We start from the raw sequence: 25,693 nt of genomic DNA on the forward strand, positions 1-25,693 counted from the left end.
ACTCTGTGCATGGAATTTCAGAACATTCTGGCAGTACTTCTGACACCGTGTCAGGAGCTTATGATCAAGGCCTGCAGGCTGCAGCAGCAGACTCCGTCCATGTACCTTGTAATGCTCATGTTATGGGCAGCCCTAGCTGCGGATACTTGAGGGATCAATTTAGGAAATGTTGACATTCTTTTTGCATCTGTCACAACAGTTTCCCAACCTGTCAAATCTGGCATTTCACAGAGGATTTAGCCGGGTCATGCACCCCCCAGCGGCACTACTTTAACAGGGCTATAGGAAGGATAAGTAGGCCAGGTGTGCACATTTAATTTGCTTTAAACTGATAGGCACTACTTTCGTCAGTTTGATGCATCTACTATAAACATAGCAATAGGTAAACACTGCTAAGCTTTGATGACACTGCCATTGCACTAAAGTTTAGATCAAGTGCTCAGATTTTCAGTCTTAAAGGGACTTGATTTTAACTTACGAAGACATTGAGGGATTTCCCCTCGCCATGTGCCGTTCCCCTCACATGAAACGATTCCAGGGCTGGATAGCTGGTACCCATCGAAGCAGCTATAGATGACGCTGGAGCCCCACTGCAAGTCTGACCCCTCAACCTTCCCATTGTGAACAGCCGGAGGACGGCCACACATGATCACTGATGTGGGGGACAAAACAATATCATCAGGACGGATGTAATGATTTTTAGTGAGTAAGTACTGCATGTTAACTCAAAACATATGTTTTAATGTGTTAGAAAGGAATGGATGATTTATCGCAGTTCATATCCTCTTTGATGATCATATTCTGTCTCCCACAAGGAGAAAGTGTTTTCATATGCTTATTATTGGCAAGTAATATAGTTAATTGGGAAGTAGAAGTCCCATTAATCACAATACATATCCGATATGGCCTGTGTATCTGTTTTCGATTATATGCAGAGCATTGCACTGTTATTTCCCATTGAGACATATTCTAACTCTAAAAAAAAATCTTTGCAAATGCTGTGGTATTGGATGTCTATTCTGTAAAAATAGGAACTTCTGGCATATTAAACCGTATTCACCCACAGGATTGCAATTGGTCTATAACCACATGTCTGGTAAATCGCTACTGTGGGAAATTATATGTGAAGTGCACACACATTCACTCTCTGCCTGTCAATCTGCTTGGGAGGAGACTTCCCTGCTCTATGCTTGTCTGCATTGCACCACTAACTGGATGCATCGTTTTCTCCACACATTTCAAGTCTGACATCTGATAGCACAGATCCTACACATTTCATGGATAACATCCCTTCAGTCTGTGTAAGTGAATAATTTGTGCTTGCTGTGCCAAAAAAGGTAGAGAAACTACTCCAAACAAGATCAAAAAACTTTCAGTTCTTTGATCTCCGAGTGCTTGAAATTCTGGAGTGTTGTGATATCTGTACTATATTTCTCTGGTTGCTTCTCATCTCAGCCCTCAGTAAAGAAATGAAAGTAGAAATGTTTGTTTCTTTGTAAGCCAACGACAAGTATTATTGAGTCATAACCAAAGTTGAATTACCTTTACAGTAAGGCTTGGTTTGGTTCCAAGACCTGTTCTTGGTGCAGAGGAGCACAGATGAACCGACAGTGTCCATGACGTGTCCTGGGTTACAGTGGTACTGAACAGTCTTGTTGAAGGTGAACTCCTTTCCTACGTAAATCCCATTGGCAACAGGACCTGGATCTCCACAGCTGATCACTGTTGAATTGGTAAAACATTTGTACATGTAGTACTATATAAGCATAATCAAAAGCAAAGCATGGCATGTAGCATATAAGATTAGGTCTATTGCGTCCATGTCTCATGGTCTAGGTTGAATGAATACAAGATGCGTGTTAGACGATCCCACTGTAGAGCTCCTACAGTGCACAGCACAGTATACCTGTGCAGTCTAGGGCAGAGCCGGTCCAGGTGCCATTGGTGGTGCAGTGGCGAGTGGTGAGACCCGAGGTCTCATATCCTTCCCAGCAGGCATATGCCACGGAGCTTGAAAACACTATTCCATCACTGAAGACAATCTTCCCGTAGGCAGGAGTACCTGGATTTCCACACGAAATAGCTGAGAAAAAAAAACAAATAGATAAACATAAAAAAACTGGAACATTCGTCAAGGTAAATTTAAGGTAAATAAACCATAAATGAATTGTCACTTGCAATCATGAAAGTACTACTCTTGGCTATTGATAAAAATAAATGTGTATATAATTTATATATTTTTTTATTGAACATTTATTTAACTCAGAACAAATTATTATTTACAATGACGGCCTACCGGGGAACAGTGAGTTAACTGCCTTGTTCAGGGGCAGAACAACAGATTTTTACCTTGTCAGCTTTAATTAAACATTTTTTGCCTTTAATCTACAGAGTATCCTATTGCAGCCTTGGAGTTACTTTCAGTTACTGGCCCAACACTCTAACCACTAGGCTACCTGCCGCCCCATAATAAGTCCAATCTTTCTTCAGTACAATATATTTTACAGATTCTGGCCAAGCAGATCAACTTAATTGTAATCTAACAGAAACAAGATATTAAAATAAAATGCCTATTGATTTGATCCAATTAGTTAAAGCTTTTTAAGGAAATGCCTTTTGTCAGTGATTTGAAGTGGCATTTTAGAAGACGGTAATAAATGAAATGGGATCCTCACTCTCATAGATATCGGCTTTAAAAACCAATTAGGTTAATTGGGAACAACAAGGCTATTCCATAAATAATGAGGCATTGGGGACATATTCACAAACAAATAACCACATGACTCACATGAATAGAGCTTTTACTCACACAGCCTGCTTAAAGAGATTGTCTGGTACTTTTGTATACTTTTTAACCAATAGTTCTGAAAGTAGCGCTCACAAGCTAAAAGTGGTCCCCAGAAATCACATTGCTCTTTTTCTCACTGTGCTGTGTGTGCATCTTGCTAGCTGTCACTCAAATGGTGAGAGGGGCTAAAGCACATTGGTTGAACTCGAATTGCTAGGGGGCTGGCCCACATGGGGTACAATGTACAAGACCATGGTGCTTGCCTACGGAGCTGTGAGGGGAACGGCACCTCAGTACCTCCAGGCTCTGATCAGGCCCTACACCCAAACAAGGGCACTGCGTTCATCCACCTCTGGCCTGCTCGCCTCCCTACCACTGAGGAAGTACAGTTCCCGCTCAGCCCAGTCAAAACTGTTCTCTGCTCTGGCCCCCCAATGGTGGAACAAACTCCCTCACGACGCCAGGACAGCGGAGTCAATCACCACCTTCCGGAGACACCTGAAACCCCACCTCTTTAAGGAATACCTAGGATAGGATAAAGTAATCCTTCTCACTCCCCCCCCCCCCTTAAAAGATTTAGATGCACTATTGTAAAGTGGCTGTTCCACTGGATGTCATAAGGTGAATGCACCAATTTGTAAGTCGCTCTGGATAAGAGCGCCTGCTAAATTACTTAAATGTAATGTAAAATGTAAATGTAGGGAAATCAGATTCCAGAAAAACGGTTGTTTTTTAATTAGGGATTTCGTGGTTAATTGAGGTAAGACAGTAATTCTGCTCATAGGTTATGCATGTATGAACTACATAGTGACACATCCAGCCCAAGGCAGGACATTTCAAAAATATTTAGTAGTCACCAAAGTTCCAGAGGATGTCTTTAAATACTCTCAATAGGGCTTAAGCATTTTCATCTTTGTTTACAGAAGGGGAGAACTAACAGCATGGGAATCTTCAGAGGCCATTCATCAAAGAGGGATCAGGCAAAGCGTGACATCAGTTGTGAGGAAACATGCTCTCCGCTTTCCCCCATGTGAAACTGAATGGCAAATGTACACAAATGCTGATCTCAAAAAAGTAATGAATGCTTTTGATTACAGTGGGAATCTCCGGGGCATATGCTACAGTGCTAGCTTTGAGTATTTATGGCTCAATTAGGGTTGATTGAGCACATACTCATTAGCTCAAGTCATAGAATAGCTAAATAGCTGAACATTTAAAGAGATTTAATGGGATCTTAAGCACTAATAAATTTGTAACATATTGGAATTCATAAGATATCATACGATCTGCAGGACTTTTTTATTTTATTTTGTTTAACAGGAAGTAACATACTGTATCATATGAAATGGATGACATTGCAAACAATTGTGCACAATTTTTGGGGACCCGTTTTGGCTCGTGAGCACTACTTTCAAAACTACTACCTAAAATTATACAAATCCTCTATAGCATCACTTTAAGAGCAGTAAACTTAATTATTCATTAATCTTGATAAGAATGATTAGCATTATCTGTGTAGACATAATATCACTCCAAGGCTGCAATAGGATACTCTGTAGATTAAAGGCAAAGAAATGACATTAAAATAAAATCCCCTGGTACAGCTTCCCTTAACAATGTAACCATTTACAAATAGGAAACAACTGGTCCAATAAAGAGTTTCTGAAGTCCCTCAGGTAGACAGACCGCTGTGGCCATATGTATTTCCTGACTCAAAGTAATTATTTCCCAAGTCACAGGCGTCTTGTGATCTCCCTGTGCACAAGAATTTGCATTTCATACTTGGGCACAGCATTATTTGTATCACATAAATAGTGCGCAGCATTCCACTTTAAATCTCCCAAGCAGTGATCCATCTCAACTCCCTTATAACAACTGTTAAACCATCCTCAATCATGAATGGTCTCTAAATAATGCAACTCTATTGATCTCCTGTAAGCAATCTGCAGGCTTATCTCACTGTGTACTGTGTTGCCGTGAAGACTGAATAAATAAGATTAATAATACATTTATAAATACAGAAATGCACACAAAAAAATGACCAATTGATGAAAATAAAAACAAGAAGGAAGTAAATGGAGTAAATCAACAAGGCCCAACTTTGCCACCCCAAGTTCTGAGCAAAAAAAACAAATAAATAAATATAGTTGAAGTCAGAAGTTTACATACACTTAGGTTGGAGTCATGAAAACTCATTTTTTCAACCAATCCACAAATTCATTGTTAACAAACTATAGTTTTGGCAAGTTAGGACATCTACTTTGTTAAAGACACAAGTAATTTTTCCAACAATTGTTTACAGAACGATTATTTCACTTTTAATTCATTATATCACAATACCAGTGGGATAGAAGTTTACATACATTAAGTCGACAGTGCCTTTAAACAGCTTGGAAAATTAGCAAAAATTATGTCATGGCTTTAGAAGCTTCTGATAGGCTAATTGACATAATTTGAGTCATTTGGAGGTGCAACTGTGGATGTATTTCAAGGCCTACCTTCAAACTCAGTGCCTCTTTGCTTGACATCATGGGAAAATCAAATGAAATCAGCCGAGACCGCAGAAAAAAAATTGTAGACCTCTACAAGTCTGGTTCATCCTTGAGAGCAATTTCCAAATGCCTGTCGGCACCACATTCATCTGTACAAACAATAGTACGCAAGTATAAACACCATGGGACCACGCAGCCTTCATACCGCTCAGGAAGGAGACGCGTTCTGTCTGCTAGAGATGAACTTACTTTGGTGCGAAAATTGCAAATCAATTCCAGAACAACAGCAAAGGACCATGCGAAGATGCTGGAGGAAACAGGTACAAAAGTCTCTATATCCAGAGTAAAACGAGTCCTATATCGACATAACCTGAAAGGCCGCTCAGCAAGGAACAAGCCACTGCTCCAAAACTGCCATAAAAAAGCCAGACTACGGTTTGCAACTGCACATGTGGACGAAGATCGTACTTTTTGGAAAAATGTCCTCTGGTCTGATGAAACAAAAATAGAACCGTTTGGCCATAATGACCATTGTTATGTTTGGAGGAAAAAGGGGGAGGCTTGCAATCCCAACCGTGAAGCACAGGGGTGGCAGCATCATGTTGTGGGGGTGCTTTGCTGCAGGAGGGACTGGTGCACTTCACAAAATAGATGGCTTCATGAGGATGGAAGATTATGTGGATATATTGAAGCAACATCTTAAGACATCAGTCAGGAAGTTAAAGCTTGGTTACGAATGGGTCTTCCAAATGGACATTGACCCTAAGCATACTTTCAAAGTTGTGGCAAAATGGCTTAAGTACAACAAAGTCAATGTATTGGAGTGGCCATCACAAAGCCCTGACCTCAATCCTATAGAAAATTTGTGGGCAGAACTGAAAAAGTGTGTGCGGGCAAGGAGGCCTACAAACCTGACTCAGTTACACCAGCTCTGTCAGGAGGAATGGGCCAAAATTCACCCAACTTATTGTGGGAAGCTTGTGGAAGGCTACCCGAAACGTTTGACCCAAGTTAAACAATTTAAAAGGCAATGCTGCCAAATACTAATTGAGTGTATGTAAACTTCTGACCCACTGGGAATGTGATTAAAGTAATAAAAGTGGAAATAAAAGCGGAAATTCTTAAAATAAAGTGTTCATCCTAACTGACCTAAGACAGGGAATTTTTACTAGGATTAAATATCAGGAATTGTGAAACACTGAGTTTAAATGTATTTGGCTAAGTATATATGTATTTATAAATATATCAACAGTACCAGTCAAAAGTTGGAAACACATACTCATTCAAGGGTTTTTCTATATTTTTGACTTTTCTACATTGTAGAATAATAGTGGACATCAAAACTATAAAACACAAAAAAAGCAAAAAAAAGTGTTAAATAAATCAAAATATATTTTATATTTAAGATTCTTCAAAGTAGCCACCCTTTGCCTTGATGACAGCTTTGCACACTCTTGGCAGAGCAAGATGAGCTAAAATCTAATGAAGGAACATCAGCTAAACTTTTTTCAGCGAGTTGCCAGTCAAATTTGCACTGATAAACGATAGGGAATAGCCTGCTTCCCCTTCTGCCGCTTGCCTGCCAATACATGCGTTGTCCCAAACAAGCACCCAAGCTAACTGGCTAAAGTTGGCTAGCTTACCAACTAGCTACTTCCAGACACAAATGGGAGAACACATCACTGACCCATTTTACTCGCCGTAGCAGAGCTAGTAAGGCTTTTTACATGTTATATAGAGCATTCGCGACTAACTTTAAAGTTTTTTTTGCCTGTCTATTGACACCGGTCATATTCTGCACACAAAATATTGAGTCATTGAAACTGAAACAGTGCTTCCGGAATGGAGGCAGCAAACAATGTGCCAGGCCAGCTGGGATTCGCAAACTGACTGCTATATTTTTTGGACTGCCAAGAAATGTACGGTATTGGTGAATTATATTAATGCATTGAACTGCATCCATCTATTCTCCAACAATGCCTTAGTGTACGTCATGGAATGTTGAGTCAAATAGAACCTATTTTTAAAACCTATAAAGTTGCTTTTGTAGCATAAACTGGGATTTTTATATTGTTGACTGAAATTATGATTGTCTGTCTGTTTCATATCTGCAAAGTAGTTAAAACACTGTCAGTTCCACTTTAAATTACTAGAGGGGTTATGTCATAAACCCTAAAAGTTCCAGAATGGTTGGAAATGGCAGCCAATTGGTCAGGGAGAAATCAAGACCAGTGTTCCAGCCTTCACTGCTATTCGCCCAGGAGCTAGCTAACGCTAGCTAACGCACACAGATTAGCATCACTGTAGTGCTATTCACTCAACTGTACGACTTGATTAGTTTACTGTTAGCTAGCTACATAATCTTAGCCATTCTTCTTAGCTAGCTACATAGCCGTCCTTGTATCAGAGATAATTGCATAATTATCGTATTTGATTTCGTCGCCCTAACGTAGCCTTCACTGCTATTCGCCCAGGAGCTAGCAACGCTAGCTAAGCACACAATTAGCATCACTGTAGTGCTATTCACTCAACTGTACGACTTGATTAGTTCAGTGTTAGCTAGCTACATAGCTGTCTTTGTTTCAAGATAATTGTGTAGTTTAGTGTGTGTAGCCTTGGAGTGATTATCTTAATTCACTGAGGTTCGCTAGCCAGCTATTTGTCGTCCTTAACGTAGGAGACTCTGCTAGCTAGCCAACAGCTATAGCCAACGTCTACTGAATAGAACTCAACAACCCGGTCGCATTCACAGGTAGTATCACATTTTCATTTCATTACAGTACAACGGTTTGATTTGTTTGATCGTAGCTAGCTACATAGCTAGCTACATAGCCGTCTTTGTTTCAAAGATAATTGTGTAGTCTAGAGCGATTTCCTAGGTTAGCTAGCCAGCTATTGTCGTTCTTTTAACTCAACGTAACGTAAACAACACTGCTAGCTAGCCAGCTAGCCCCGAATAGCAGCACTGTAGAAATTATTACACTCAACGGAACGACTTGATTAGTGTAGTGTCAACAATCAGCTACTGCCAGCTAGCCTACTTTAGCAGTACTGTATCATTTTAATCATTTTAGTCAATAAGATTCTTGCTACGTAAGCCTAACTTTCTGAACATTCGAGACGTGTAGTCCGCTTGTCATTCAATTTCCTTGCATTAGCGTAGCCTTTTCTGTAGCCTGTCAACTATGTGTCTGTCTATCCCTGTTCTCTCCTCTCTGCACAGACCATACAAACGCTCCACACCGCGTGGCGACCACCTAACCTGGTGGTCCCAGCGCGTACGACCCACGTGGAGTTCCAGGTCTCTGGTAGCCTCTGGAACTGCCAATCTGCGGCCAACAAGGCAGAGTTCATCTCAGCCTATGCCTCCCTCCAGTCCCTTGACTTCTTGGCACTGACGGAAACATGGATCACCACAGATAACACTGCTACTCCTACTGCTCTCTCCTCGTCCGCCCACGTGTTCTCGCACACCCCGAGAGCTTCTGGTCAGCGGGGTGGTGGCACGGGATCCTCATCTCTCCCAAGTGGTCTTTCTCTCTTTCTCCCCTTACCCATCTGTCTATTGCCTCCTTTGAATTCCATGCTGTCACAGTTACCAGCCCTTTCAAGCTTAACATCCTTATCATTTATCGCCCTCCAGGTTCCCTCGGAGAGTTCATCAATGAGCTTGATGCCTTGATAAGCTCCTTTCCTGAGGACGGCTCACCTCTCACAGTTCTGGGCGACTTTAACCTCCCCACGTCTACCTTTGACTCATTCCTCTCTGCCTCCTTCTTTCCACTCCTCTCCTCTTTTGACCTCACCCTCTCACCTTCCCCCTACTCACAAGGCAGGCAATACGCTTGACCTCATCTTTACTAGATGCTGTTCTTCCACTAACCTCATTGCAACTCCCCTCCAAGTCTCCGACCACTACCTTGTATCCTTTTCCCTCTCGCTCTCATCCAACACTTCCCACACTGCCCCTACTCGGATGGTATCGCGCCGTCCCAACCTTCGCTCTCTCTCCCCCCTACTCTCTCCTCTTCCATCCTATCTTCTCTTCCCTCTGCTCAAACTTTCTCCAACCTATCTCCTGATTCTGCCTCCTCAACCCTCCTCTCCTCCCTTACTGCATCCTTTGACTCCCTATGTCCCCTATCCTCCAGGCCGGCTCGGTCCTCCCCCTCCCGCTCCGTGGCTCGACGACTCATTGCGAGCTCACAGAACAGGGCTCCGGGCAGCCGAGCGGAAATGGAGGAAAACTCGCCTCCCTGCGGACCTGGCATCCTTTCACTCCCTCCTCTCTACATTTTTTCCTCCTCTGTCTCTGCTGCTAAAGCCACTTTCTACCATTCTAAGTTCCAAGCATCTGCCTCTAACCCTAGGAAGCTCTTTGCCACCTTCTCCTCCCTCCTGAATCCTCCCCCTCCCTCCTCCCTCTCTGCAGATGACTTCGTCAACCATTTTGAAAAGAAGGTCGATGACATCCGATCCTCGTTTGCTAAGTCAAGGCGACACCGCTGGTTCTGCTCACACTGCCCTACCCTATGCTCTGACCTCTTTCTCCCCTCTCTCTCCAGATGAAATCTCGCGTCTTGTGACGGCCGGCCGCCCAACAACCTGCCCGCTTGACCCTATCCCCTCCTCTCTTCTCCAGACCATTTCCGGAGACCTTCTCCCTTACCTCACCTCGCTCATCAACTCATCCCTGACCGCTGGCTACGTCCCTCCCGTCTTCAAGAGAGCGAGAGTTGCACCCCTTCTGAAAAAACCTACACTCGATCCCTCCGATGTCAACAACTACAGACCAGTATCCCTTCTCTCTTTTCTCTCCAAAACTCTTGAGCGTGCCGTCCTTGGCCAGCTCTACCGCTATCTCTCTCAGAATGACCTTCTTGATCCAAATCAGTCAGGTTTCAAGACTAGTCATTCAACTGAGACTGCTCTTCTCTGTATCACGGAGCGCTCCGCACTGCTAAAGCTAACTCTCTCTCCTCTGCTCTCATCCTTCTAGACCTATCGGCTGCCTTCGATACTGTGAACCATCAGATCCTCCTCTCCACCCTCTCCGAGTTGGGCATCTCCGGCGCGGCCCACATGGATTGCGTCCTACCTGACAGGTCGCTCCTACCAGGTGGCGTGGCGAGAATCTGTCTCCTCACCACGCGCTCTCACCACTGGTGTCCCCCAGGGCTCTGTTCTAGGCCCTCTCTTATTCTCGCTATACACCAAGTCACTTGGCTCTGTCATAACCTCACATGGTCTCTCCTATCATTGCTATGCAGACGACACACAATTAATCTTCTCCTTTCCCCTTCTGATGACCAGGTGGCGAATCGCATCTCTGCATGTCTGGCAGACATATCAGTGTGGATGACGGATCACCACCTCAAGCTGAACCTCAGCAAGACGGAGCTCCTCTTCCTCCCGGGGAAGGACTGCCCGTTCCATGATCTCGCCATCACGGTTGACAACTCCATTGTGTCCTCCTCCCAGAGCGCTAAGAACCTTGGCGTGATCCTGGACAACACCACGTTCTACTAACATCAAGGCGGTGTCCCGTTCCTGTAGGTTCATGCTCTACAACATCCGCAGAGTGACCCTGCCTCACACAGGAAGCGGCGCAGGTCTAATCCAGGCACTTGTCATCTCCCGTCTTGATTACTGCAACTCGCTGTTGGCTGGGCTCCCTGCCTGTGCCATTAAACCCCTACAACTCATCCAGAACGCCGCAGCCCGTCTGGTGTTCAACCTTCCCAAGTTCTCTCACGTCACCCCGCTCCTCCGCTCTCTCCACTGGCTTCCAGTTGAAGCTCGCATCCGCTACAAGACCATGGTGCTCGCCTACGGAGCTGTGAGGGAACGGCACCTCAGTACCTCCAGGCTCTGATCAGGCCCTACACCCAAACAAGGGCACTGCGTTCATCCACCTCTGGCCTGCTCGCCTCCCTACCACTGAGGAAGTACAGTTCCCGCTCAGCCCAGTCAAAACTGTTCGCTGCTCTGGCCCCCAATGGTGGAACAAACTCCCTCACGACGCCAGGACAGCGGAGTCAATCACCACCTTCCGGAGACACCTGAAACCCCACCTCTTCAAGGAATACCTAGGATAGGGTAAGTAAGGGTAGGTAATCCTTCTCCCCCCAACAAGATTTAGATGCAAGTGGCTGTTCCACTGGTTGTCATAAGGTGTATGCACCAATTTGTAAGTCGCTCTGGATAAGAGCGTCTGCTAAATGACTTAAATGTAATGTAATGTCTAATGTGAATGAATGGCAGTAGAGGCATAATCCTGATTTTACTAGTGCAGGAAAATAAAATAAAGGCATGTGATATCAGAAATTGTATAATATAATTATTGTTGAAATATTCATATAATTATATAGTAATATAACTATACATATTGTTTATACAGGTTTTTCACCAATATTCTGTGTAAATAGCCTCCAAAATAAGTAAACAGATCATAAATGTCAACATTTGTGTTTTCTTGAAAAGCTGTGAGTGCTATTATACGATAAAAAATCAGAAGTCTACTTGTTGCATTTACAACTTCTCTAAGTCCTGTCATCAACTGATTTCAGCCAGTGTATGGCTGTGCATTCACTGCATTGTTTGAATAAAATGTTGGCATATTGTCAGTTAATTTGAAAAAAATGCATGGAATCCTTCCTTTGGTTAGCTAGCTAACAAATATACAGTGTATATACATTATTCAAATTCATTATTTTACACAATATCTTACCACACCACTGGCAAACCACAGTTGACCAACACCCTGACCAACATGGCTGACCTTTATCCCATCATAACAAGGTTCATGTCCATTCTACTATTCTAATTCCATGTCCGACCCCATCTAACAGACAACACTGAACACTAATGATAACAGAGTTAAAATATGACAAACAACAAGAACAGCAAATAACTGAAGAACACAAACAACAACTTAAACACCAAAACACACAGGAATGAGAAACAACACAACCTGAAAACAAGGAACCCATAATTACCCAAAATCTTATGGCACAGCTACAATATGCGTCGTGTAGAGTATACAGTACTTCATAATCATGGTCATAATAAATTTGATTTGGGCAAATTATTTGAATTTAATTGTGGGATTAAGGAGCTATCAAGCTCAATCAAAGTTATTGGTTAATGAGACACAGTTTAAGACGTACTAAAGACATTAAATACATTTACATATGATATCTTTATGTCCAAATGAGTCTATTTAAAAGTGAATGATGAGATAATTGAGGGTAAATTGTCTAAAACGTAGAAATATACAGTAGATAAGCTTCAGGGTTGGAGACAATTCCAGTCAATTAAGGAAGTACACTTGAAAGTCCAACTCCAATTCTCTTCAATGCTTTTCAATGAGGACATTTTGGAATTTTGTTTACTTTATGAATTGACTGGAATTTAAATGAAATTGACCCCAACACTGATCAGCTAAGATATACAGTACACCCATACTCGTACCTTTGTACTGGATGTGTGTATGCACATAATTTCATACTTCTTATGAATCCAAAGTTAAATCTAGAATTGGCTTCCTATTTCGCAACAAAGCATCCTTCACTCATGCTGCCAAACATACCCTTGTAAAACTGACCATCCTACCAATCCTCGACTTTGGCGATGTCATTTACAAAATAGCCTCCAATACCCTACTCAACAAATTGGATGCAGTCTATCACAGTGCAATCCGTTTTGTCACCAAAGCCCCATATACTACCCACCATTGCGACCTGTACACTCTCGCTGGCTGGCCCTCGCTTCATACTCGTCGCCAAACCCACTGGCTCCATGTCATCTACAAGACCCTGCTAGGTAAAGTCCCCCCTTATCTCAGCTCGCTGGTCACCATAGCATCTCCCACCTGTAGCACACGCTCCAGCAGGTATATCTCTCTAGTCACCCCCAAAACCAATTCTTTCTTTGGCCGCCTCTCCTTCCAGTTCTCTGCTGCCAATGACTGGAACGAACTACAAAAATCTCTGAAACTGGAAACACTTATCTCCCTCACTAGCTTTAAGCACCAACTGTCAGAGCAGCTCACAGATTACTGCACCTGTACACAGCCCACCTATAATTTAGCCCAAACAACTACCTCTTTCCCAACTGTATTTAATTTATTTATTTATTTTGCTCCTTTGCACCCCCTTATTTTTATTTCTACTTTGCACATTCTTCCTATTTCTACTTTGCACATTCTTCCATTGCAAAACTACCATTCCAGTGTTTTACTTGCTATATTGTATTTACTTTGCCACCATGGCCTTTTTTGCCTTTACCTCCCTTCTCACCTCATTTGCTCACATCGTATATAGTCTTGTTTATACTGTATTATTGACTGTATGTTTGTTTTACTCTACGTGTAACTCTGTGTCGTTATATCTGTCGAACTGCTTTGCTTTATCTTGGCCAGGTCGCAATTGTAAATGAGAACTTGTTCTCAACTTGCCTACCTGGTTAAATAAAGGTGAAATAAATAAATAAAAAATGAATGTGCCAATAAGCACCTTGGCTTCACTCAAGGTTTCCCATGTCATTTTTCAAACGATGAATTAAACAGAAATATCCCTGGATGCTTCTCTTTTGAATCCCTCCCAACATTGCTGAGCATTAAGGTAATAGACTATAATAGGTGTTGGATGGCGTTATCCTTTCTGAAAACCTGCATTAAAGCAACGATTATCATACAGTACATTACCAGTGGTAGGTGGTCTGTGTAGGACTCCTCACCCTTGCATACATCAAGGAGTCCTAAATTCAGAAGGTTCAATGCAGCAGTCTTTTTCTCAATTTCCCCAATTACTTTATGCAGAAGAACTGGTCATTAAGACACTTTTTCAGGGTGGACCATGACACTGTGTTATCAGCCCTCAAAGTTCAAGACAACTGGGAACTTGGGTAAAACGAACTACGAATGGTAAAATAAGTTTGGAACTTTCATCCAACTCAGAATTGTACAGTGCCTTGCAAAAGTAATCATCCCCCTTGGTGTTTTTCCTATTTTGTTGCATTACAACCTGTAATTTAAATGGATTTCTATTTGGATTTCATGTGATGGACATACACAAAATAGTCCAAATTGGTGAAGTGAAATTTAAAAAATAACTTGTTTAAAAAAAAAACTGAAACGTGCTGCGTGCCTATGTATTCACCCCCTTTGCTATGCAGCCCCTAAATAAGATCTGGTGCAACCAATTACCTTCAGAAGTCACATATTTAGTTAAATAAAGTCCACCTGTGTGCAATCTAAGTGTCACATGAGCTCATACATATATATATATATATATATATATATGCCCCACACACAGTGGGGCAAAAAAGTATTTAGTCAGCCACAAATTGTGCAAGTTCTCCCACTTAAAAAGATGAGAGGAGTGTAATTTTCATCATAGGTACACTTCAACTATGACAGACAAAATGAGAAGAAAAAAATCCAGAAAATCACATTGTAGGATTTTTTATGAATTTATTTGCAAATTATGGTGGAAAATAAGTATTTGGTCTCCTACAAACAAGCAAGATTTCTGGCTCTCACAGACCTGTAACTTCTTCTTTAAGAGGCTCCTCTGTCCCCCACTCGTTACCTGTATTAATGGCACCTGTTTGAACTTGTTATCAGTATAAAAGACACCTGTCCACAACCTCAAACAGTCACACTCCAAACTCCACTATGGCCAAGACCAAAGAGCTGTCAAAGAACACCAGAAACAAAATTGTAGACCTGCACCAGGCTGGGAAGACTGAATCTGCAATAGGTAAGCAGCTTGGTTTGAAGAAATCAACTGTGGGAGAAATTATTAGGAAATGGAAGACATACAAGACCACTGATAATCTCCCTCGATCTGGGGCTCCACGCAAGATCTCACCCCGTGGGGTCAAAATGATCACAAGAACGGTGAGCAACAATCCCAGAACCACACGGGGGGACCTAGTGAATGACCTGCAGAGAGCTGGGACCAAAGTAACAAAGCCTACCATCAGTAACACACTACGCCGCCAGGGACTCAAATCTTGCAGTGCCAGACGTGTCCCCATGCTTAAGCCAGTACATGTCCAGGCCCTTCTGAAGTTTGCTAGAGAGCATTTGGATGATCCAGAAGAAGATTGGGAGAATGGCATATGGTCAGATGAAACCAAAATATAACTTTTTGGTAAAAACTCAACTCGTCATGTTTGGAGGACAAAGAATGCTGAGTTGCATCCAAAGAACACCATACCTACTGTGAAGCATGGGGGTGGAAACATCATGCTTTGGGGCTGTTTTTCTGCAAAGGGATCAGGACGACTGATCCGTGTAAAGGAAAGAATGAATGGGGCCATGTATCGTGAGATTTTGAGTGAAAACCTCCTTCCATCAGCAAGGGCATTGAAGATGAAACGTGGCTGGGTCTTTCAGCATGACAATGATCCCAAACACACCGCCCGGGCAACAAAGGAGTAGGATTTTCAAGGTCCTGGAGTGGCCTAGCCAGTCTCCAGATCTCAAACCCATAGAAAATCTTGGGAGGGAGTTGAAAGTCCGTGTTGCCCAGCAACAGCCCCAAAACATCACTGCTCTAGAGGAGATCTGCATGGCGGAAGGGGCCAAAATACCAGCAACAGTGTGTGAAAACCTTGTGAAGACTTACAGAAAACGTTTGACCTCTGCCAACAAAGGGTATATAACAAAGTATTGAGAAAAACTTTTGTTATTGACCAAATACTTATTTTCCACCATAATTTGCAAATAGATTCATAAAAAATCCTACAATGTGATTTTCTGGATTTTTTTCCCTCATTTTGTCTGCCATAGTTGAAGTGTACCTATGATGAAAATTACAAGCCTCTCTCATCTTTTTAAGTGGAAGAACTTGCACAATTGGTGGCTGACTAAATCCTTTCTTTGCCCCTGTGTGTGTGTGTGTGTGTGTGTGTGTGTGTGTGTGTGTGTGTGTGTCCGTTCCAAAGGTGCCAGAGTCTGCAAGGTCAGGGACAAACTTGTGGAGAAGTACAGCTCAGGGTTGGATTATAAAGAAATATCCTAAACTTTGAACATCCCACTGAGCACCATTAAATCCATTATTAAAACATGGAAAGAATATGGCACCACAACAAACCTGCCAAGAGAGGGCCACCCACCAAAACTCACAGACCAGGAAAGGATCCATTTTAGAATAAGGCTGTAACGCAACAAAATGTGGAAAAGTCAAGGGGTCTGAATACTTTCCGAATGCACCGTATACGGGCGGGGACTCACCTTCACAGACTGGTTGGGTGCCACTCCAGGAGCCATTGAGGAGGCAGGTCCTCTCAGCCGAGCCACTCAGGGAGAAGCCGGCTTCACAGGTGAACCTCAGCAGGCTCTTCAGCTGGAACTCGTCCCCCAACCTGGAGCCATGAGGTGGGATTCCAGGGTCACCACACTCCCCGGAACTACCGCCTAATGAAGGAGAGAGAAAATATCCAACACTCAAACGACCACCCATCACTCACTACAGAAGGTCCATAGGCAGTGCATATCAGTCATTCTAGCCTTGTTTTCTGAGATGGAAATAGTTTTTTCCACACTCCCTTTTAACTTCCATGAAAGGCTACCAAGGCTGTACCCAGAGTTCTTGCTTCCTACAGCTCTAGCTACAAAACTTGAAAAACCCACAGAAACCCCTAGTTTTTTCAGTTGGGGTTGACTTCCCTGAAACCTGTCACTCAGTGTTATTTCTGTCCATTGGAGAGCCTTCAGGTTTCCCTGCCTGGCAGTGTGCAACACCCAGAAAAAAAGGTGCCATCTTGAACCAAAAAGGGTTCTTAGGCTGTCCCCATAGGAGAACCCTATGAAGAACCTCTTTTGGTTCCAGTTAGAACCCTTTTTGGTTCCAGGTAGAACTATTTGGAACAAAAAGGGTTCTACTGCAAACCAAAAGAGGTTCTTCAAAGGGTGTAGGACCCTGCTGATGGATATACCTGAGCAGTAGGGTTGTGGCCCGCTCCAGCGTCCGTCCTCCTGACAGTAGCGCGTGGCGTTCCCAATCAGTGCTCGGCCGTGGCTGCAGGTGTAATGGACCACGGCGCCGTTTGTGAACTTCCTACCTGACATAATAGCTTGGGGCGGTGTGCCAGGATCACCACAGGAAATAGCTGCAGGTGAAATGGAGAGAAAATGTTTAGAGGACAGTTGATAGAAATACTTTTTTATATCCATCATGTATCTAAAGAAAATATGATAAAAATGGAAGTATTGTCACATACACCAGATAGCTGTAGTGAAATGTGTTTTTTTACAGGGTCAGCCATAGTAGTACAGCACCCCTGGAGCAAATTAGGGCAAATCGACAGATTTTTCACCTTGTCGGCTCAGGTATTCGAAACAGCAATCTTTTGGTTACTGGCCCAACGCTCAAACTGTAATGCTACCTGCCGCCGAAGATATACTTCATTTTTTCTTGTGCCTTCAGTGTTACTGTTACTGTTACTGTCTGTTATTTTTATCAAGTATATGCCTTTTGAACCCAGCACCCAAACACTTGTTATTACTATAAACATTTGATTTGAACACCCCAATTTCCATGCCTTCTCTGTTACCACTACTACTACTTCCACAACCCCTTTTCATCACTAACATTAACACTATATACAACATTTTCAGCAAAGCCATAATGATTCTCTTTCTCACCACTATAAGAACAGTAAATTTCACATTTTTTTTATCATTCTCCAACAGCGACTAACCACACCACTTGGGACCCAGATTCTACCTCTACCACTTTTTGTACCCTGAGCAAGACAATCCCAGCATATTACTCACAAAGGCACTTAGGAAGTGATCTGTCCCAGAGGCCGTTTGACTGACAGGTGAGAAGTGATGAGCCGAGCAGATAGAAGGCCCTCTTGCAGTGATACATCACACTGGTTCTGTAGTTGAAGCTCTCGGGGAAGCGCTGCTGCGGGTGACGAATGGCATTCTCCACGAAGCCTGGATCGGAGCAGTTTACCACTGCAAGATAAAACCGTCCGCATGCTTAAAGTCTGACAGTGAACCCAAGAGTGAGAAGAGAAGGGAAATCAATGGGAAAGCTTGAATAGCAGGATTTCTGTTCAAGTTCGGATTCATTTCAAAACAACCCATCCATGCTTTTTAAGATATACAGCTTCTCTCATGTACTGTAACTACAGATTTTCTACAGTCAATAGCATTTGACATACATTTACTCTAATAACTGTGTAGAAATGTCATACATGTGGGTTGATATGCAGTTTCTGTTCAGTTTAACTTGTCACAAAAATGTAGATTCCTTATTTACTTCAGTTGCACTTTAAACCAGCAGGGCAGGAAGCCCCAGTAACAATAATACGCTGTACGTCTTGCCTCAGAGTTGGCTGAACATTGACTTCAGCTATTGCCCTTCAACAAAAAACAGCCTAAAGTTAATGTCCAGGGGAAGCTAAACAGATCGCTTTCCCTCAGTGACAGCTGCCAATGCCTTGGCAGTCAATTAAACCCCTAGGGACAGAGAGGTTGGAAAAACCCCTCCAAAATTGATAATTGGCACCTGCTATTGGCATGTTCCTTGCCTTTAATAGACACCATTATTCAGGTAACCCTCTTGAAAAAAGGTGATTGTTGGAACCCTGGGTGTGGGTGTGCAGAGTGGCTTACAAAATAGCAGGGAGCACAGTGACGTACTGTAGGAATACTGCAGGCTGAGGTAGCAGGGAGCACACTGACATACTGTAGGAATACTGCAGGCTGAGGTAGCGGGGAGCACACTGACATACTGTAGGAATACTGCAGGCTGAGGTAGCAGGGAGCACACTGACATACTGTAGGAATACTGCAGGCTGAGGTAGCGGGGAGCACACTGACATACTGTAGGAATACTGCAGGCTGAGGTAGCACACTGACATACTGTAGGAATACTGCAGGCTGAGGTAGCAGGGAGCACACTGACATACTGTAGGAATACTGCAGGCTGAGGGAGCACACTGACATACTGTAGGAATACTGACCATTGTTGTGGGAGGTGAAGGAGGCCATTTCTTTTTTGTTTAATATATACTTTTTTTACCTCGTTTTCCCTTGCTTTTTCAGCATGGAGGACTATTCTAGTCATACAAATAGTTGAAGTCGAAGTTTACATACACTTAGGATGGAGTCATTAAAACTCATTTTTCAACCACTCCACAAATTTCTTGTTGACAAACTATAGTTTTGGCAAGTTGGTTAGGACATCTACTTTCTGCATGACACAAGTAATTTTTCCAAAACATGCAGACCGGTACGCCATAGCCAATTAGAGCTACAGTAGGCCTTCATGCAAACAAGCCATGTGCCACCATTCACTTTGAAGTGGACTGTGTGTTCAGTGATGCCAATTTAGCAATTTTGTTGCTAGATTTAGCAACTTTTCAGACTACCCTGGCAACTTTTTTTTCAAACAGCACCTAGCAAGCACCTGAGCTACTTTTAAAAATGTATTTGGAACTTTTAGCAACTTTTGAAAAGTGACTCAAACGCTAAAACGTACGTATTTTTCTTCTAAATTACACAAAAACGATTTTCTCTGTCACACACTTAGTCACAACACACGTGCCTGGCTGCAAAAGTGAATTGTGAGTGACGTCAGCAGAAGGCCAGCAGCAATTTCAGAAAATTGCATATCATTGTTGGCTGACTGCAGCAGCAATATGCCTTCGACGAGACAAACCCAATGAATATAGTTGGTCACGAATGTTTGATCTTGAACATAACTTAACATTAATCAACATGTCTCAATCAAAATTGTACAGAAAATAGTGGGAGTCTGTACCTGAACAAATGTCAAAATCATATTTTTTTACCGAGATAGCCAGTCAATTTGAGTAACGTTATTGTGGATTCAACGTAATGACGCAGTTTTACGTTACAACGCAGACATCACGTCATTTAACAACAAATCAACCTGCCTCAAGCAATTTACCCTGAAAATTAGTCGGCAACACTATGTGTTTACAGGCAGTAGCAAAAGCGCAACTTTACAAATTAGAACGCATTCGGCAAAAGCCACAAAATACACCTGAATGGATTTCTGCACGTTCTGTCACATTACATTTGGGAACTTTACAGTCATATTGATCAAACAACCATGAAAATGTGGGCTTTCTCTCCATCCGTTATGCACAGCAAGAAGATCAACAACTAATTATAGGCAGAGCAAGATGAGCTCAAATGTAACGAAGGAACATTAGATAAACTCGAACTTTTCAGCTAGTTGCCCGTCAAAAATTTCACTGATAACCAATGGGGAATTATATCCTACTGGTCCTTCTGCAGCTTGCCTGTCAATGCAATCTTTCTTGTCCCAACCAAGCAAGTTGGCTAGCTACTTCCAGACACAAATGAGAGAACACCTCACTCTGACCATTTTGCTCGTTGTAGCAGAGCTGGTTAGGCTGTTTACATGCTATGTAGAGCGTTCATGACTAACTACTACTTTTGTTTACCGACACTGCGCATATTCAGCGGGTGTTGCGAGTTCATAAATTCATCAGATACTCTTGCGCTCTGTCATACTCAGACGAGAGTGAATTTGCGAAAGCAAGAGATATGTTAACTGCGCAACAGTCGTTCAAGTTCTTGCTAGTTAAGCAAATGACACCTGCATCTTTAGCTGTGTATAGTCACCGAAAAACGATAAGAGGGGGGAAAGTCAGTCACTCACCCACTCCTCCAATGGTATTGCATGACATCCTCCTAGCAGCTAGCTAACGTTTGGCTCCGTGTTTTTTTTAGCTTGCTACGTAAATAGATACGCTAGTTTATTAGCCACGTTATGACTGACGTGATCATTGCCCTTCCTAGTTTAATTGTATTGACATTCCCAGTCAGTTACCCTCGTAATTTTTGGTCCAAAATATTGAGTCATTGAAACGGTGCATCCCGAATGGAGGCAGTAAAAAATGTACCAGGCCAGCTGTGATTTACAACCTGATAGCAATATTTTTTAGAATAACCATACATGTTTTGGTGAATTATATTAATCAAGCAGTGAACTGCATCCATCTATTCTGCCAACAATACCTTCGTGTACTTCAAGGAATGTTGAGTCATATATAACCTATTTTTAAAACCTCTCGTAAAGTTGCTTATGTAGTATAAACTGGTAATTTTTGACTGGTATTATGAATGTGTTGTTTCATATCTGCAAAGTAGTTCAAATGCTGTCAGTTCCACTTTAATACACAATGAGTTAAATATATTTGCTTTGTGAGCCATCGACATGCACAAACTATCTATACAAAATAAAGTATGCACTCTACCCACAAATGAAATGGATATACCTGAAATGCTTTGAATGTATTTGTTACTGTGTTTTACCTCTACAAACTGGAAGAGGGTTGCTCCACTGTCCAGTCATCCTGCACTGAGCTCTTGAGGCACCATGCAACTGATATCCTGTGCTGCAGGTGAAGTTGACCACATCGTTCAAGTTGAACTCACTGCCATTAGTTCGACCATTTGCTGGGTTTCCAGGGTGACCACAGGTAATGGCTTTGAAAAAAGTAGAGGTAGCCAAGAGAGAGCAAAAATTGTTTTACACAATTATTAGTGATGGTGATTGGGTTGAGAATTGAGAATTCCTGTAAATCTCTGATCATTAAGAAAGAATTGATGAAGGCAATAACAAAACTTAAGTTTATCCACTTACAAACACAAACAGGAGCTTGTCCGGACCATCTGTGGTCTTGTTGACAGATCCGAACCGATGTTCCAATAAGGCGAAAGCCAAGGTTGCATTGGTAGACAACAGTGTCACGATAACTGGAGCCACCTCCACTTATGTGACCATTGATGATTGGATCAGGGGAGTCACAGTGGCCAGCTAGAAGGGAGAATAAACCAGATACCTGCATCTTATTTTCAGTTCTTAGATGATACTTGAAATAGTTGAGACAGTGTGGATTGGCATGAACGAGTACATTTGAGATGCAAACTTTCTTCCTATTCCCTAACACACATATTTGAAATGGTCTCAGGACTGTAATAACCACTTGGCACTTTGAGATATGAAAACATTTCATCCTTTCCTCCCCTGATAATTCATGTCTTTGTGGTGAGAACTGCCTCGATAATTTTATCTGATCGATAATCTAATTGATAATAATGTTGGTGGTACAGTATATATCTTATTTTTTTACTGACATTTTGGAGTTGACTGCTGGGGTCAGATTAAATCTAATTATAGAATGGTTGCCTACCCTACATCAAATTTGGACACTGGTAATTGAAGCGAAATTACCTTAAAGAGGTTGACCTTCAAGAGTTTGAAGCGGATCAACTGTAACCTGAGGAATCTTAATGTGTTTCTGGCATAATGATTTGAAAACCATAAAGGTGCTCTACCCTATTTGGTGTTGGTCCAAGATCATAACATTGGGGGACATCCAGTTAGATACAATTTTGGAGCTCGTCCAGGATGAGAAGACAGAAATCTTAATCATAAAAAAAAAACATTTCTACTGTACCAAGACATTTGGTTTCCACTCCGCTCCAGAGCCCGTTGACCCCACATTCCCTCACATGTGACCCCACCAGTGTGTATCCCGTATTACACATGAAGATCGCTGTGGCGCCAAATGTAGTCAGGGTTCCTATCTTGTTGCCATAGGGAGGAGAGGGGAGGTTCCCACACGAGATAACTGGAAGTGACACAGACAATCAAAGACTGAGTTATACTTGGTTGCACGCCAATGTGCCTGAGTGGAAACAAATTCCACAATAAGGACTGATTAGTGGAGCATTTTGATGTACAATGACTAGATATCCCTGAATGAAAGGCATGCAGAGAATTGTGTATTTCAGTGGAGGCTGTTGGAAAGAGCTATAGGTGGACGGGTTCATTGTAATGGCTGGAATATCAAACCCATCAAACATATGGAAACCACATTTGACTCCATTCCCTTGATTCCATTTCAGGCATTACAATGAGCCCATCTTTCCATTGCTCCTCCCACCAGCCTCCACTGGTGTATTTGTACTCAAACACTAAATGGGGAAGTGGCACGTCTTGTCTTACAGCAGCTGATTGACTCACAATCAGCCCTCACAAGTTACCTGTAAATGTTACAGTACATTTACATATCCAACTACCTTATGTAAACACACATTGCTGGCTGTTATGCTAACATTCATTATATATTGTCCTTTATGTTTTGTCAGACCATTCTAACAAATGCAACAGTATGCTTGTTTGTTTGTCATTGTGCATTCACCATCTTTAAATTCACATACAGTTTGGTTCACCACATAATAGAAAGGAGGCACTAAACATTACATTATGTAAGGACATTGGCTATTGATGAAAATGAGTACTCATGCAGCATATAGAGGATGGAAATGAAGCTATCCTGCAAGCCCGAGGCTAGTACTTTTCTGACCGGGCTATCAGAACATTTTCCCAACTAACCCACCAGCTAGTAAAATGCTTTCTTTTTAAGTTTCACATGACAGAGTTTGGACCCAGGCTATTAAAAATAATGGTCTATTCTATTAGCCCAGCTGGCCAGTGCCCAAAATCCTTAGATTCCATCCCTGAACATAATGCATGTCTTCCCCGTAAGGAGGTACCCAGGGAATGATCAGAAAACACACCAGGGACTCCTGGATGCACCCAATCAAAGCCGAGGCCAATGTGCCTTTGCATGTACACAATGGCATGTAAACACATTAAATATTAAGTCCCCGCTAATCAAAATATTTACATTCTCCCTCTGACCTCTAATTAGACAGAGGCTATTTTCCATGATTACTTCATCACCACTGCAGTTGTTTACACAACATGTTTAAGTAGAGGAAATAGGTAGAGCTGTGATCAAAACAAATAGCAAGTTTGGATACTTCCTTACGACTTTCCAGCTACTACACCAAATCCTGGGGATTATACATGTTACGGTCCAGAAATACACTGGGAGCCACAAAGAGGCACAGAGGATTTCAGATTTATTAACTGCCAGTCTGAATTACAGCCCCGGTCAGACAATGAAATTGCTCTCAGTAATTAGAAAAAGGTACTATTCATACTCGAAATGTCAAGTATCTTGCACTCCATTCTTACAAATTATAATATTTCCCGTGTAGCTCAGTTGATAGAGCATGGTGCTTACAAAGCCTTGGTTGTGGGTTTGATTCCCACTGGGGACCAGTATTCAAAAATATATATGAAAATGTATACACTCACTACTGTCAGTTGCTCTGGATAAGAACATCTGCTAAATTACTTAATGGTATGTTCTATAACTCTAAGCACTGCAGCCTTGTGGTACATGCACAGTATGTATCTTACTCTTGCAGGTAGACCTCTCCTCAATTCCAGCCCAGGTTCCATTAGCTAAGCACTTGATTGTCCTCTGTCCTCCGAGGTAGAAGCCAGGAGTGCAGCTCAGCATTATCTGAGCTCCAAATTCATTCAGTGACCCCGAGATCAGCCGCCACACCATGTGTTCTGAGAGCACGCTCTCAATGTTAGGGCACTGGATCGCTGTGGGGGGAGAGAGAGAACAGGCCAGAGTTAATGGAATACCGTGACCCTGGCCTTCATTCTGAACACTCAAAAATACAGACATGAGAGAGAAAAAAATCTCCATTTCCTTTACGTTCTCCAACTTTAGTGATTTGATATTCTAAGTCTTTTGATGTGTACATTATCGGTCTTTGTCCTAAAGTATATACATAGTATTACATTCTATTAATCAAACTGAGAAATGCCAAAGCAAATTAGAAAGTATAATGAGCATAAAAATATTTGTGATATAGATATATATATATATATATATATATATATATATATATTATATTCACATAAATCACACTCATTGTAGTATGAACATGTCATTTAAACAGTCATGTCCCAAAATGACTTAAATATGATTGCAGAGAGTGTTTCTGGCAATGCAGGCCTGAGGAGGCGGGGTTGCAGGCCTGAGGAGGCGGGGTTGCATCCTACCATTTATTTTGTGTGAGTGCTTAACTGCAAAAATCTAGTCATTATTGCTCACCCGTTACCTGCTCCAAATTACTCTCTAAGGAGGATGTTAATGAGACATGCATTGACTGCAGTGGCTCAATGAGGCAGGCGATTTTAACATACCGTTGGCATAGAAACAAAGGGTTATTTTTCTCACGTAAACAAAGAGGTGGGTGTGCAGCATTGCTCCATGTCCCCTCCTCCAGACAGACGGCGCTCGTGGAGAAACTTGTCTCCATCCTGTACCCTTCATTGCACTCGTAGTTAACTTTGCTTCCTACTGTGTACTGGAAACCATGGAATGAACCATTGGCAGGAGACTGAGGGATTCCACAAGATATAGCTGCCAATGGAAAGATATGAAAATATAAAAATTTATACTCTCATCAAACGATAATTTCTCACCCTGCAACTGTATATTCAAATAA

The 25,693-nt window shown here is 42.2% G+C and overlaps 1 protein-coding gene across 1 annotated transcript in view; it reads right to left on the reverse strand.

Moving 5' to 3' along the window:
- The window catches only part of LOC118402753 (CUB and sushi domain-containing protein 1-like), a 439,121-nt gene that overhangs the window by 11,308 nt on the left and 402,120 nt on the right, over positions 1–25,693 (reverse strand). The window contains exons 50-60 of the mRNA XM_035800963.1: positions 25,423–25,608; positions 24,585–24,779; positions 22,768–22,941; positions 21,951–22,124; positions 21,620–21,793; positions 18,071–18,259; positions 17,230–17,403; positions 16,526–16,708; positions 1,907–2,083; positions 1,543–1,722; positions 479–652 (exon numbers count right to left, since the gene is read on the reverse strand). Of these exons, the coding sequence (XP_035656856.1) occupies positions 479–652; positions 1,543–1,722; positions 1,907–2,083; positions 16,526–16,708; positions 17,230–17,403; positions 18,071–18,259; positions 21,620–21,793; positions 21,951–22,124; positions 22,768–22,941; positions 24,585–24,779; positions 25,423–25,608 (1,980 nt within the window). The remainder of the gene's footprint in view (positions 1–478; positions 653–1,542; positions 1,723–1,906; positions 2,084–16,525; positions 16,709–17,229; positions 17,404–18,070; positions 18,260–21,619; positions 21,794–21,950; positions 22,125–22,767; positions 22,942–24,584; positions 24,780–25,422; positions 25,609–25,693) is intronic.

The sequence above is a fragment of the Oncorhynchus keta genome, chromosome 24, assembly GCF_023373465.1.
Source record: "Oncorhynchus keta strain PuntledgeMale-10-30-2019 chromosome 24, Oket_V2, whole genome shotgun sequence".
Lineage (NCBI taxonomy): Eukaryota > Metazoa > Chordata > Actinopteri > Salmoniformes > Salmonidae > Oncorhynchus > Oncorhynchus keta.